This window comes from Periplaneta americana, chromosome 6 (assembly GCF_040183065.1).
Source record: "Periplaneta americana isolate PAMFEO1 chromosome 6, P.americana_PAMFEO1_priV1, whole genome shotgun sequence".
Classification (NCBI taxonomy): domain Eukaryota; kingdom Metazoa; phylum Arthropoda; class Insecta; order Blattodea; family Blattidae; genus Periplaneta; species Periplaneta americana.
The window spans coordinates 18715001-18729059 of NC_091122.1; the positions used below are offsets into that span (position 1 = coordinate 18715001).

A 14059-nucleotide genomic window follows, 5' to 3' on the forward strand; every position below is an offset into this window, starting at 1 on the left:
TTAGGCTGATTATCTGGTTGAGTTTTTTTCCGACTCGAATGTCATGTAATTTCATGGCAAATTCTCTACGACGAACTCCATCGACACTACATAGCCATGCAGTTGATATAGCATCGATGAACTGTCGGTTAAAAATAATTGTCACGTTGATGAGTGACGACGGGTGTTTAGCAAAATGTCTTTCATTATTAGGTTGACATAGGCTTATGCAACATTTATATAGATTTAAAGCGTTTCGACGCATTTAGGAGCCCTAGGACCAATTATACCTCTGATTGAGGTTCTGGCTGATGTGTAAACATCTATTAACAGGCAGTACATCTCACGTGACGATATGTGTCAGAGGAAGAACAATACTGTTTGTATGCATCTGAAGTCTGATTAGTGTAATATGTTACTAATCAGGAGCCTTAGGGCCAATTATACCTCTGATTGAGGTTCTGGCTGATGTGTAAACATCTATTAACAGGCAGTACATCTCACGTGACGATATGTGTCAGAGGAAGAACAATTGTTTGCAGGCATCTGAAGTCTGATTAGTGTAATATGTTACTAATCGGTGATGTATGCCATTATCTCCTGGCTTAGACACCGATAAGATATCACTTATGAGGTTCAAACCTGTCTTCGGAGAGATGACTAAACAACAACAACAACAACAACGACAACAACAACAACAACAACAACAACAACAGGGCCAATTTTTATGTAGCCTGTTTAAACCTTTTTAGGAATGAGTGCCTATTTTTTTTTTGCATTTTTTCCCCTGAAAAATAAACTAGAAGTATATTTGTTCGCTATTTTTTAAGTTATTTTACCAACCAACATTTTAATTTATCCTTCACTTGCGAGAGTTTAAAATTGGCTATCCTACAGTTGCAATTCTTTACAATTTATTTCATTACGCAAACTGAATTACCACTACGCTTAAAGTCTCTTCCCGTCCAACCAAATCAACATCTTTATTTCCTTTTGAGATATTACCGCATGGTCATAAAAGGCCGGGAGGAGATACTATGTCTGAACCTCTCTGCCCTTCAAGAATCGCGTACAAACACAATGAAACGAGCTAAACTGAATTTTTAATTGCTGAACATCGGGAGTGATTTCGTATTAACTTTTGAAATCCAAATTTCGCTGCTCTAATGACAAATGTTCAATGAATTAACTTGAACACTTAAAGCTCTGATAGATAGATAGATATATGCTTACTTCAAACATGCACCAGTAAGGTCAGTTGATGTAGAACTATCTTTTCCTATGGCGAAACTATTCTCTTCGATAGAAGGCGGAGTTTGACATAAAATCTAAAAATGTGTCTTATAACGTGCAACCACTTAAAATTATATATTGCATGAATTTCAAATAAATTAAGAGATAAAATATATTGGACTCTGTGTTTTTCTTTAGAACGTACTACGACTTTTTCACGTTTTAATTGTCTTTTTTCACCTGCATATTTGCCTTATTTTTTAATTTGCAGCACCTTTTTAATATTTTAATTGTCATTTTTTGTCTGCCCATTTTAGCTATTATAAATGCCGGGCTCTAGTGATGACACAGACAACTCTGGATTTAGTGATATCGGTTATAGTGAATTTTTGGCTATAATTAACTTAAATTATATACATTACAAATAAACATTAAAAGTTATGTTTCAGTGAACTTTCAACTACGTGTTTTCTGAATCTAACAAGTACAACTTTCAAGAATATAAATCTCATTGTAATATCAAAAAATATTTTCAACAAACCTTTCTGCATGAGCTCGAAAATACAAGTTCTATGCCTGAGTTATTTTGGTAACATATATGGCGTGGGAAAAGGTGTATGAGGAACCAGGCAAAGAAGAAGAAGAAGTTAGCAGAATAGATCTTGAAAAGTCGCAGTGCTGGGTCGTAATGCCCCCTTCCGAAATTTCATTCCGTTCCATTCCTTGAGTCCTCATTCACCCTCTCCCACTTAACAAGTGAAGCTGTTGTCATCTGGGTTTGGTCCAACTGACTAGCCTACAAGCGAGCTGGCAACCCCTCTCGTTCCTAGTCCAGCCCCCTCCGTGCGTTGCCGACCGGCGTTTGGGGAATGCTATGGAATGATGATGAAATGAAGAAATGTTGACTGAATTAGTATGAGGAAACGGGAGAACACCGAGAAAATCCCCAACTGCGACCTTGTCCGCCACAAATGTCACTAAGAATTTTTCGATAAAAAAAATCCCAGGCCTGACCGAGACTCGAACCCCAACCGCCTATGTAACAGGCTGAAGGTCTGACCACTCAGCTACTGCAGGGTATATCAGATAATACAGAGGTCATCAGCACAGTGCACCTTCGAGCTAGCGTCTCTTACCCGCGGGTAAGGCATTGCACTGGCGTGCATCCGTGGCTGCTGGTGGGTATGCTTCCTCCCTCTCCCTTCTGCACAACGGTGTATAGTGTATACTGCGATATACTGCTTACCCGTTATCCATTTCAGCGAGTGCTGACAAAAACAAAATATAATAAAATTAAACCAACCTAAGCCCATACGAAATATGTTCAATAATTCCCTGCAGTTCTCCTAATAAAACTTAAGTTATTTAGAATTTAATAGCCGCCCAGAACAAGGTTGTAACCAGTAAATACGAAATTCTTTAAAAATGGGGAAAAATACATTGTACTGTACATACTTTTAATTTTTAGAGCAAGATTGACAATCAGACATGTGTGCTGATTTTAATACGAGTACGAGCATTACACACAAAACGCATCATTAACAACCATTATTCACGAAAAAGTAAACTTATGAGAAACGAGGGTCACAATCTTGTTCTGGGCGGCTATTCAATTAGAAAGTGACTGGTGGCCGAGAAGTAGTGCAGCTTGCTGTTATATTGAACAAAAAAAAAAGATGTGCGGCTTCATATGCGACAGACTAGGCTGGGTAGTAATATGACTTTATAAGAGATTCAATTTTCAAGGCTAGCAACAGAACTCTGTTATTGCCCGAGGAGGCATCAGACAGAACTTTTTCTCGACCGCCAAAATTCGCCTTTTCTAGGCATCATCCAATTATAGAACGTAATGAATGCCTCCTCACAAGTGTCCATCACAAGAGATTTAATCGTCAGACCAACAGATGCCATGGTGAATATAATAACTATTGTCAGATATCATAGAGTTAGCTGTAGACTTTACAGCTAAGCAACGATTCTTAATAGGCGACCCGCGGGCCACTTCTCGCTCACGCAGCAAACATTAGTGAATGGAAAATGTCACATGATGTCGATAGTCGAAATATGATAGTTTGCAAGAATACGAAGTTGGATAGTAATATTTCAGTAATTTTCCAAATACATTAATTAATTAATTTATTTATTTATTTATTTATTTATTTATTTATTTATTTATTTATTGCATTCTATCGACACAAGTCATTCGCAGAACATCTTAACACTCTCACAGATAAATAATATTTCTACAGAATAATAATAATAATAATAATAATAATAATAATAATAATAATAATAATAATAATAATAATAACAATAATAATAATAACAATAATAATAATAATAATAATAATAATAATAATAATAATAAACGTTTTATTTAACGTAGGGGAGTTAAGATCATAGGGCGTCCTCTGCCACTCAACCAGGAATAAAACTTAGACATAGAAAACATTCAATAAGTCAATAGAAATTATATGTACCTATACAACATATAGTGTTGGTCTTACGGGAGTAAATTCGTTTAACATAACAAATTTTAATATTTAATATGCTCAGTATTATTTAATGTATTTAACAGTTTTTTTTTGCATTCCATTCTTTTGTTTTAATATAATGTCAACTACTTGTCAAAATTGACTATATCTACCTATATTATGTTTAGCAAAAATACGCAAATAAATAAATAAATAAATAAATAATACTAATGTAAAGAAACTAATATATATATATATATATATATATATATATATATATATATATATACATTTTCAACAATGTAATTAACCCAATATAGAAACAATTTTGTCTCAAGCATTTAACTATTTAATGACTGTTTCTGTCCTCAAGAACACAATAAATTCTCTGTGACCCTTGAAGGAAATTAATTGGAAATCACTGCGTACAGTTTGTCACTTTCTTCTTTTGCAGACAGAAATAATCTTACTGCATGTTGCCACAATATGATTATGGAGGGAATTACTTACAAATATGAACAAAGTTTTATAGACAGTGCTTCTTCTATTAGGAGGATTAAGAGTTCTGTACATGCTTTGTGGTATAATATTTCGCTTGTGTAAGTAGACAGAATATTTCCGGTGACTGACTGCGCACTTCGCTCTCAGATCAACTATAACGTAGCCTACGAGTAGATGACCTGATACAATATTTTTGCATTGTGAACAATTTCCCCTCAATATCTATACGGTGTTCTCAGTATCTCTTAGCATTCAAGAAAAAGCCGCTGAATTGGTCCTAAAACATTAAATTTTTTTAATTTGATTATTTAACGACGCTGTATCAGCTACTGGGTTATTTAGATGGAATTGATGTTAGCGAGATGGTGTTTGACAAAATGAGGCCGAGGATTCGCCATAGATTAACTGACATTCGCCTTACGGCTTAAGAAACCTCGGAAGAAACCCAACCAGGTAATCAGTCCAAGCGAGAATCGAACCCAAGCCCGAGCGCAACCCCGGATCAGCTGGCAAACACGCTATCGTCTGAACTACGCCGGTGACTCGTAAGATTTTTTCAGCCCTTTTTTTGTGGGGAGTGGGAATTTTAGAGCATACTACCCAACGTCCTTAAATCCATTTTAATATTATTCTCCCATCTACGTCTCGACCTCCCAGAAGTCTATAGGGTAAACTAGGGTCTGTTGGACAGTCGGGCATGTTGGACACTCTGTACTTTAACGTGTTGCCTCGCCACTTGTGGGCACCACATTCTGCTAGAAGTCAATGACGGAAGTAGCCACACTCGTGACTGCTTCCATCATTGATTTCTAGCAGAATGTGGTGCCCACAAGTGGCGAGGTAACACGTTAAAATACAGAGTGTCCAACATGCCCGACTGTCCAACAGACCCTAATTTACCCTATATGCATTTCTGGATTCGCTCATACCCTGCCCATCTCAAACGTCTGGATTTAATATTCCTAATTATGTCAGGTGAAGAATGCAATGCGTGCAGTTCTGCGTTGTGTAACTTTCTCCATGGTCGCTATCTGTAAGTGAATGAAAAAACTCAAGGTTTGATTTTCCTCTATTAATCTTTTTGCTCATGTTTACATTAATATTTTATTTGTAAAATGAGCCATTTATTGCAACAGATACGCAAAACTTTCATCATAATACGTATTTCAAAAACAAATAGAATATATATAGGCTATACTGCAGTTTTATCCTGTTCTCATGTCCAAAATAATAATTACTTTTTTCCACTCCCATTGCCGTAAGTATACTGTTATTATCTTATTTTTAAGGAAGTAAATGAATTTTATCGTGATAGTGTTGGTTGCTATTGACGACAGGACGTAAGTCACATTGCTTCTCTAAGGAAGTAAGTAAATAGTATATATTACGTTAAAAGGTTGGAAAGTGCTTTTTACAAAACCGAGGAAAAGTTTGAAAATCGAGCAGAGCGAATTTTTCAGTTTCCGAGATTTTGTAACGCACTTCACAAACGTGTATTGTAGGCTACAACATTTTTTGCACCATCATATTTTTAAAATTACAAATACAATATATTTTACATTGAAAATTTAGAGCAATATTATTCCAAAGCTTTCGCAAAACTGCACTGTAATGGTAACTAAGTAACAATAAGTGCACTGTAATGGGTCTATTTCAGTATAGTTTTATGTTATGAAGAATAGTTTCCCTAGCAACAAGTTTCTGTGTGGGAATTCTAACATTCAAAGCCTAACAAAAATATAGCTGTAAATACAACAAAAAAATACGATCGCTCAAAAAAAAAAAAAAAAAAAAAACATAAAGTGTATTGCCCATTTGTGGCTTCGTTAGTTGCTGTGGTGCCACTTTTAAAGCTCTGGTGCACAGGGATTTCAAATGACGCTAAACTTTGATTGAATTTTCCCCGTAACTTTAATTTCGTGCTTTATTCTCATACAAAATGCTATAGGCCTACATATATTTTCGAAACTATTAATTCTAGGCCTATACATGCATGATATTTGGAACACGAATTCTTAAGGCTACCGGTATTAGAAAACTTTTCTCTGGAACAAAAAAAAAAACATGTTTCATTCAACAGTAACGTAGTAACAAATAAAAGAATATTCTAAACTCGACGGCCCTCTCGACAGATTTGATATAAAATCATTTAAAATGAAGAAATATATTTTCATTACGTAAAATGTGGGAGCGGTAAAAAAATTAGGCCTCTATGCAATTTGTTAGTTAAGCAGAATTTGCTAGTCTCAGATTACTTAATTGCAAACTTGTCCTCGACTAGTAAAAACTAATTTCTCAATACTTACATAAATAACTATTTTGACTATCGTATTCTTTTCTCGTACTTAGACTACCGATATTGATTAACATGCCTCGTAAGTTGACAATACCACACGTTGTCTAGTTGTTCACAAAAAAAAAAAAAAAAAGAAAAAAAACAGTGCGGTAAGTAAAATGATCACAAAGGGGACTTTAATTTAGAAAAATTGAATGTATTAACACAATTTTGCGCATTTATTGAATGTTACTAGAGCAATAAGTTACTGTCCATCTTTTTTTAAGTTCATGGTGTTTTCATTTCTCCAGAAGTAAGTGGTACCAGCCAAACCTGTCTTTAAATAAGCATATACTGTGATGTAGTACGTGTAAGTCATAAGGGATAAATTATTCTTAAAAAAAAGTATTTCTGTACTATTGCGTTACCACGTTAAGGTACGAATATATTTACATCCTTGGCTTCTAGTCGAGTCACGCGTATCGAATACAAAAAAAAAAAAAAAAAAAAAAAAAAAAAAAAAAAAAAAAAAAAAGAAGAAAAAAAAAAAAGGTACCGACGCCAATTTCACACAGAAAAAAAGAAGACATTACAAGAAACATTTTCCAAAAAGTGAATTTGATATTTTCGGTCGTATTTTAATATAGGTAGCAGTCATATTTTTGTAGCTACGAAAATTAAATGTGTTTTTCTATATGGGTCTAGACTAATATTGCCCAAGAAAAGTGATACGAAAAGTACAGTAATTTACAAAATAATGAATAGTTATTAATGATTTTTGTAGGAAAATGCTATATAATTTTGATTTATAATAATACTGTACGAATGAAACAATGAATAAATAAGTGAAAAAAAATATCGTTACTATTACTGTCAGAACCACCATCTCTGTTCAGGCGGTAGCAGGTTTGCCTGCTGATATGATCATGGGCTCGATTCTCGCTTGGACTGATTATATAGGTACCTCCTTGGATATTTTCAGATGTTATCTCTAACTGTAATACGAATGTCAGGTAAACCGATGGCGAATCCTCTACCTTATCTCGCCAAATATATGGCTATCGCTGACCCCATCGACACTAAATAACCTAGTAGTTGATGCGGAGTCAATAAATAACTAATTAAAAAAAAAGACATTAGTAAAATCAAATATACGTAAATCAGGCACATAGGCCTGCATACTTCTTCTGATTCTGAACGTAAGTTGTTAAAGTAGTGTGGACCCTAGATTTAAGTTTTTTATATTTAATGACGCTATATCAACTACTGGGTTATTTAATGTCATGGAATTTGTGGCAGCAAGTTAGTATTTGGCGAGATGAGGCCGATGATTCGCAATAGATTACCAGGCATTCGTCTCACGGTTGGGGGGGGGGGGAAACAGATAATCATTCCAAGGGGGAATCGAACTCACTCCCGAACGTAACTTTGGATCAGCAAGCAAAAGCTCTACGCCTAAGCTACGCCAGTGGCCAGATTTAAGTTTTAAATTAACATAATTCAATATTATGTAGTCTTAAAATGCTACTGTTCGAACATTTTATGTTATTGACACCAAAAGAAACTTAAACAAGATAAAAATGTACAATGTTTAATAAGCTTATAGAGGGGGAAAAAACGTATGGAAACATTGTTCAAAACTCACCACTTGTTCCACAATAACTACATTTAAGACTCAAATATCGGTTGCACTTACTAATCATGCTGATTAAAAGCCGCCATAATTCGCCTGGTGGTCATCCTTTGTTTGTCATGAATATGTGCCTCATTATCAGCAATTGTTCATTATGAAAATCTTCTCTACCAAAAGCTATTGTAAATTATTCTATTTTCCCAGAACATTAATTGCGTCTAGCAACCGTCTCTTGTTTACTAACAGGATATTGCCTAGTACTTTTATGAAAACATTTGCTTCCAAAATTAATGTGTTCAAGAAAGTACTGTACATCAAATACCTCTTCACTTTCTCTATTACTCTGGCATCTAGAAAAAAATGTATGCCTGCCGGTGTTAGCCAGTCTTTCGTACTACGTACTACTATTACCGTAGTTAATAACATACAATGAATGGATGGATACACACCTACCTACTCATTGTGGATTGGAAGGAAATACAAATGCAGACTTTTTGACAAAGAAAAGATATTTCGTATTATTCAGACAAATTATTAATACAAAAAAAATATAAACGAACAATATTAAATATTGGATTGGTGCATAAGTTCGTAACATTTTTCGTTGTTATGGTAGTTGTGTCACTATAGTACAATTAAATGAGTGGAAGTACAGAAAAACGCTACGAACTTATGAACCAATCCAATAATAATGAAAAAAAGTTAGTGAAGATAAATCTAGGTTTGAAATTTTAAATAATAAAAATTCAAGAACAGCAGTGACTTGCACATGATTGTTTGACAGCGAATTTTTTCAGAAATGGAATTTATACTGGTACACTACTAAATGTATTCTCTGCAGAGAAGAAAAATTAACTACGAACTTGCAGAACATGCTACAGTGCAAAACTATCAACATTTCGGATAAAATGGTTAATAACATCACATACGTTCACTGGCATGTTGGAAAACAAATTGGGAATGAGCTTGTTGACCATTATTTGTCTGTTATGAAAATTATCTCTATCAAAAGATTACCTAATACCTTCTCACACATTCTATTACCTGGATACTCCGAAAAATTTTTCAAGCAATATGGCGTTTCATGCAGCTTCGCTAATGGAGCGCCTGTATATGGATAGTTATGCAACCAACTTTACCTTAAAGTTTGAAAATTATCTCTACCAAAATGATAGTGTGAAGAAGAAAGATTTCCTAATACCTCATCACACATTCTATTACCTGGATACTCAGAAAAAATTTGCAAGCAATATGGCGTTTCATGCAGCTTCGCTAGTGGAGCGCCTGTATATGCAACCAACTTTACCTTAAAGTATGAAAAATAAAGTCGACGTTTGAGATGGGCAGGCCATGTAGCACGTATGGGCGAATCCAGAAATGTATATATATATATAGACTTCTGGGGAGGCCGAGACGTAGATGGGAGAATAATATTAAAATGGATTTAAGGACGTTGGGTAGTATGCTCTAAAATTCCCACTCCCCACAAAAAAAAGGGCTAAAAAAATCTTACGAGTCACCGGCGTAGTTCAGTCGATAGTGTGTTTGCCAGCTGATCCGGGGTTGCGCTCGGGCTTGGGTTCGATTCTCGCTTGGTCTGATTACCTGGTTGGGTTTCTTCCGAGGTTTCTTAAGCCGTAAGGCGAATGTCAGTTAATCTATGGCGAATCCTCGGCCTCATTTTGTCAAACACCATCTCGCTAACACCAATTCCATCTAAATAACCCAGTAGCTGATACAGCGTCGTTAAATAATCAAATTTAAAAATCTAATGTTTTAGGACCAATTCAGCAGCTTTTTCATGAATCCTAAGAGATACTGAGAACACCGTATAGATATTGAGGGGAAATTGCTCACAATGCAAAAATATTGTATCAGGTCATCTACTCGTAGGCTACGTTATAGTTGATCTGAGAGCGAAGTGCGCAGTCAGTGACCGGAAATATTCTGTCTACTTACATATTGGAACAATGGTTAACAGATAATAAGCTCAAATTAAATGCAAATAAAACAGTATTTATGAATTTCAATCAACAACAGTTGCAAGACCCTGTACAGATTACACTTAATGGCACCGTAATTAAAGAAGTTAAAAACACAAAATTTCTAGGTATCTGGGTTGATACAGACCTGACTTGGGAAAACCACATTCAGTTCTTAACAGAAAAAATATCTCGAATATGCTATGTATTCTGAGTCGTCTAAAAAATATCACCCATTCAGCTACTGTTGTCAGTTTATTTTGGCTATGTACGTACAGTCATATATGGAATTACATTCTGGGGATCATCATCAAAATCTTCCCTTACACTTAAACTACAAAAACGAATAATTAAAATTATGAAGCAAGTATCCATTCGCACAGAAAGTAAAGAACTTTTCAAGGAACTTAAAATTTTACCAGTAACCTGTGTTTATATCCTAGAAACGGTATGCTTTATTCATACAAATTTAAATTCCTTTAAAACAAACTCAGAATATCACGAGCACAATACTAGGACATCCAATAATATACATTTGAATTATCACAGACTTGATAAAACTCTCAATACCCCTACACATACTGGCAGTAATTTATATAATAAACTTCCCCCACATGACAAGGCACATAACAATAGTATGTTTAAGAAATCTGTTAAAAATATATTACTGACATACATGCCAATGTGCACAAAGCAATATTTAAATATAAAGTTTTAAATTTTAACCATTTATTCTTGTGTGTACTGCCTTTCTGTTCTCTCTTGTTTCATGTGCCTCGAGACCCTACTGGAAGAAAGGCAGCATCAAGACCCAGAAGAAAGAAAATCAATTGCCTGTTAGTGTGTGATTACAAAATAATTAACTGTGAATCTCTTAAAATAAACTAAGCATCTTATTTACAAGTAACTATTCTAGTGTGTTATGCATTACTGACTGAATTAGTAGTATTAGTAGTCCGTTATTTGCTTAGTGATTAACTACATTATATTCTAAGTACCGTAACTAGTATCCTATTTGAGGGGCTTAGAACAAAAAGCAGGTAAGTGACATTATTAAAAAAAATAAGGTAAGTGCGTGTTGTGATAGCCCAAAAGGATGTTTGTTTGGGATAAAATGAGGTAAGTGATCACACTGTGCAGTGCTGCTATATGGGCATCATTTCACCAAACTAGTGCATAATATTTCATTGCATGTAGAACTTTAACTGTAATTTCCTAAAAACTAGGTTTCCGTCACTTACCTGCTTTTTGTTCTAAGCCCCTCATTTAATAAGCATGTGGCATGTTACCATAGATTAAGATGACTGTAAAATTATTGTATCATTGTTAGATTAATGTACACCGACGATTCCATGAATAATTGTATTCCAATGGTTAACAAAATATGTCTGTCTGTCTATATAACCTATCTATCTAATCTATTGTATCTGTCTCTGATTCTGTATTATTGTATTTATGGTTGTTAGTGGTGTGCTCTGTATAATTTGATATATTGTATGGTTTGGTTATTGCTGTAATATGTTCATTGTATCTTATTTGGAATGATCTTCCAATTTGTCATACATAGAAATCTATGCAATTATTGCATTTTAATTTGTAGTCTCCACTTGAATTGTTTTTATTTATTTGTTTGGTGTGATTTTTTAGATTTTTCTGTTGTGTTAAATTTGTTTTATATGCTATGCTGTAGGCCTATTTGTTTTTTTTTTAATGGAGCTGCGATTTTGTTTCTGTTGGTGTTGATATATAAATGTTATGTACCAATCATATTGTGTTCGCTTCTTATGCTTTCGTTTTTATTTTTAATGAACATGCCTATTATATTAGGATTGTAACAATTATCTTTATGTTGTAATTATATTTTGTAGTATCTATTCTTCATTGTATTAGTCACAGCTACAATAGGATTCCAAACCTTCCTTTCCTGGAAATGTATTACAACTCTTGCTCAGAAATAAATTTCATTCATTTGCATTATAAACTTAAAATATGCATAATTGTGAAATATTTTATCATTGTCATTTAGCCTATAGTGGGATAAATTTCAGAACACAGATACCTTCCTTTTCCTGTTACTCCAAAATTCCAACCTTGTGCGCACAAAATAAATTATTATTGGCACTGAAAATGCCTTTTCGGCTTAATTAAACCGAAAACATTTTCGGTTTAATTAATGTTTATCGATATGCTAAATTAAAAATAAGGTGATATTGTAATACAATTAGATAAGTTTTGGGGGCCTACTAGTAATAAACTTCGATTACCTTGTTAGAGGTTCTTGTTATTAATCAGGTGTTTGTGTAATTAAAAATAACATAGCAGATAATGTCTTTCATTGTTGTGCTTCACTCAACCAATCACCGAATCAAAACAGAATAACTGGACTTACATTTCCCCCTTCAAAATATTACTAGAACCAAAAAAGGCCTAGCATTAAGTGCACTTCCTTCTGTATGAAATTAGGCAGCTAGATTAGCATTAATAATTATTGAAGTGCAAAGAACAAAATTTTTTAGGAGACCCATCCAGATGATATAGTGCTGGTGATAACTGTGATTCTATAATTATATTAACTAGGCCTACTTCCACCTCGAATTTCAACATATGACTTTTATAGGCTATCAGACTTCATGCATACAACCTGTTTTGACAACCAGTTAAAAATTATTAATACATTCTTTGTTGTTCACTCTCTTCAATTTTAGACTGACTACATTGTGGCTTTATAGAATCATAATCATAGCACTTCAAGTCTGTAATCATCTCGTTAAAGAAGGAAGAAATCTAAATGCCAACAGTCTTACTATATCAAAGCTGAGGGAAAATCTACTGCATCACTTTAAAAATAAAATGAACTGTAAATGTCACATCCTATTATACCACAACTATTACGGTAAATCTACTACATCAATTTTAAAAATAAAATTAAATATAAATGTCAAATCCTACAATACCACAACTTCGAAGAAAAATCTACTGCATCACTATAATTATTTTTTAACTAAGAGTGGGTACTTGACTCTTCATTTGCCCATTTGAAGCCAGTTGTGTAGACCAATTAACAGACAGTTGTTGCCCAGGATGTGCCATTGGAGGATGATCTACGTTACCTGCAATGAGATTCTTAGGATGCCGCAGGGAAACCGGAGCTCTCAGAGAAAAACTCGTTACCTGAACCATGGACTTTCCCAAGACCGGTTGCAAATCAGGGTACATTGAGGATCAAACCCGGATCCACAGAATTATAAGTTTAGTGCTCTAGCCACTAGACAACTGTGGAATCTCATTTTAAAAATATAACTTCAGGGCGACCCATATTTATATTCAACTTTTTATTGCACTGTAGTAGCGTAAATAGTTAAGTGACCCATTCCACCGCTGAAATGTACTTTGATACATACCATTTGAAACACAAATGAAGCTTTAATTTTATTCTATTCTCAGTGCGTTCTGAAACATGTGCATTTAATGAGACGATTTACAGGAAAATGTTGAGTGTAAAGAAATCTTGAAGCAGTAACCATGGAAACAAGACTGTCTTGTGTATGATCGTACTCGAAATACAAATACAGCTTGAATGGAAGTGGTATGATGCTGACGTTGTGCACTTCATGCATGATGATACACTGCCCCATTTTGCATTGATAACATGGGAATAGCCTTACCAATGCATTTCCTGCATGGGTCATCAGGTGTTGTGGAAATGTCAAGTGACCTGCAGAAGTCCAGCTATTACGTCACTGGACTTTTTCTGTGGGAATACCTTAACGAAAAGTGTACGCAGGAATCCACGGGATATTATTATTTTGGAAGTAATTCGAGAGGAGTGTGGTCAGGTGCCATATGAAACAACGTTCAGTCATGTCAGAAAAAAATGTGCAGCAAATACTGGTGCTTACTTCGAATTTTTTTAAGTAATCCTAATGACTATCACTGTTTGATTCTCATTTGATCCTCTTATGTAATGGCATTTATGTGTAAT

The 14059-nt window shown here is 34.5% G+C and overlaps 1 protein-coding gene across 2 annotated transcripts in view; it reads right to left on the bottom strand.

Moving 5' to 3' along the window:
- The window catches only part of LOC138701085 (uncharacterized), a 52913-nt gene extending 39313 nt beyond the window's left edge, over positions 1–13600 (bottom strand). Inside the window, exon 1 of one of the 2 annotated variants that reach the window (XM_069827651.1) lies at positions 13479–13600. In XM_069827651.1, the coding sequence (XP_069683752.1) occupies positions 13479–13481 (3 nt within the window). In that variant the 5' untranslated portion in view covers positions 13482–13600. Of the gene's footprint in view, positions 1–8158; positions 8339–13478 lie in introns of those variants that run through there. The other variant, XM_069827655.1, reaches the window with a different exon arrangement.
- Positions 13601–14059: the final 459 nt, after the last annotated feature.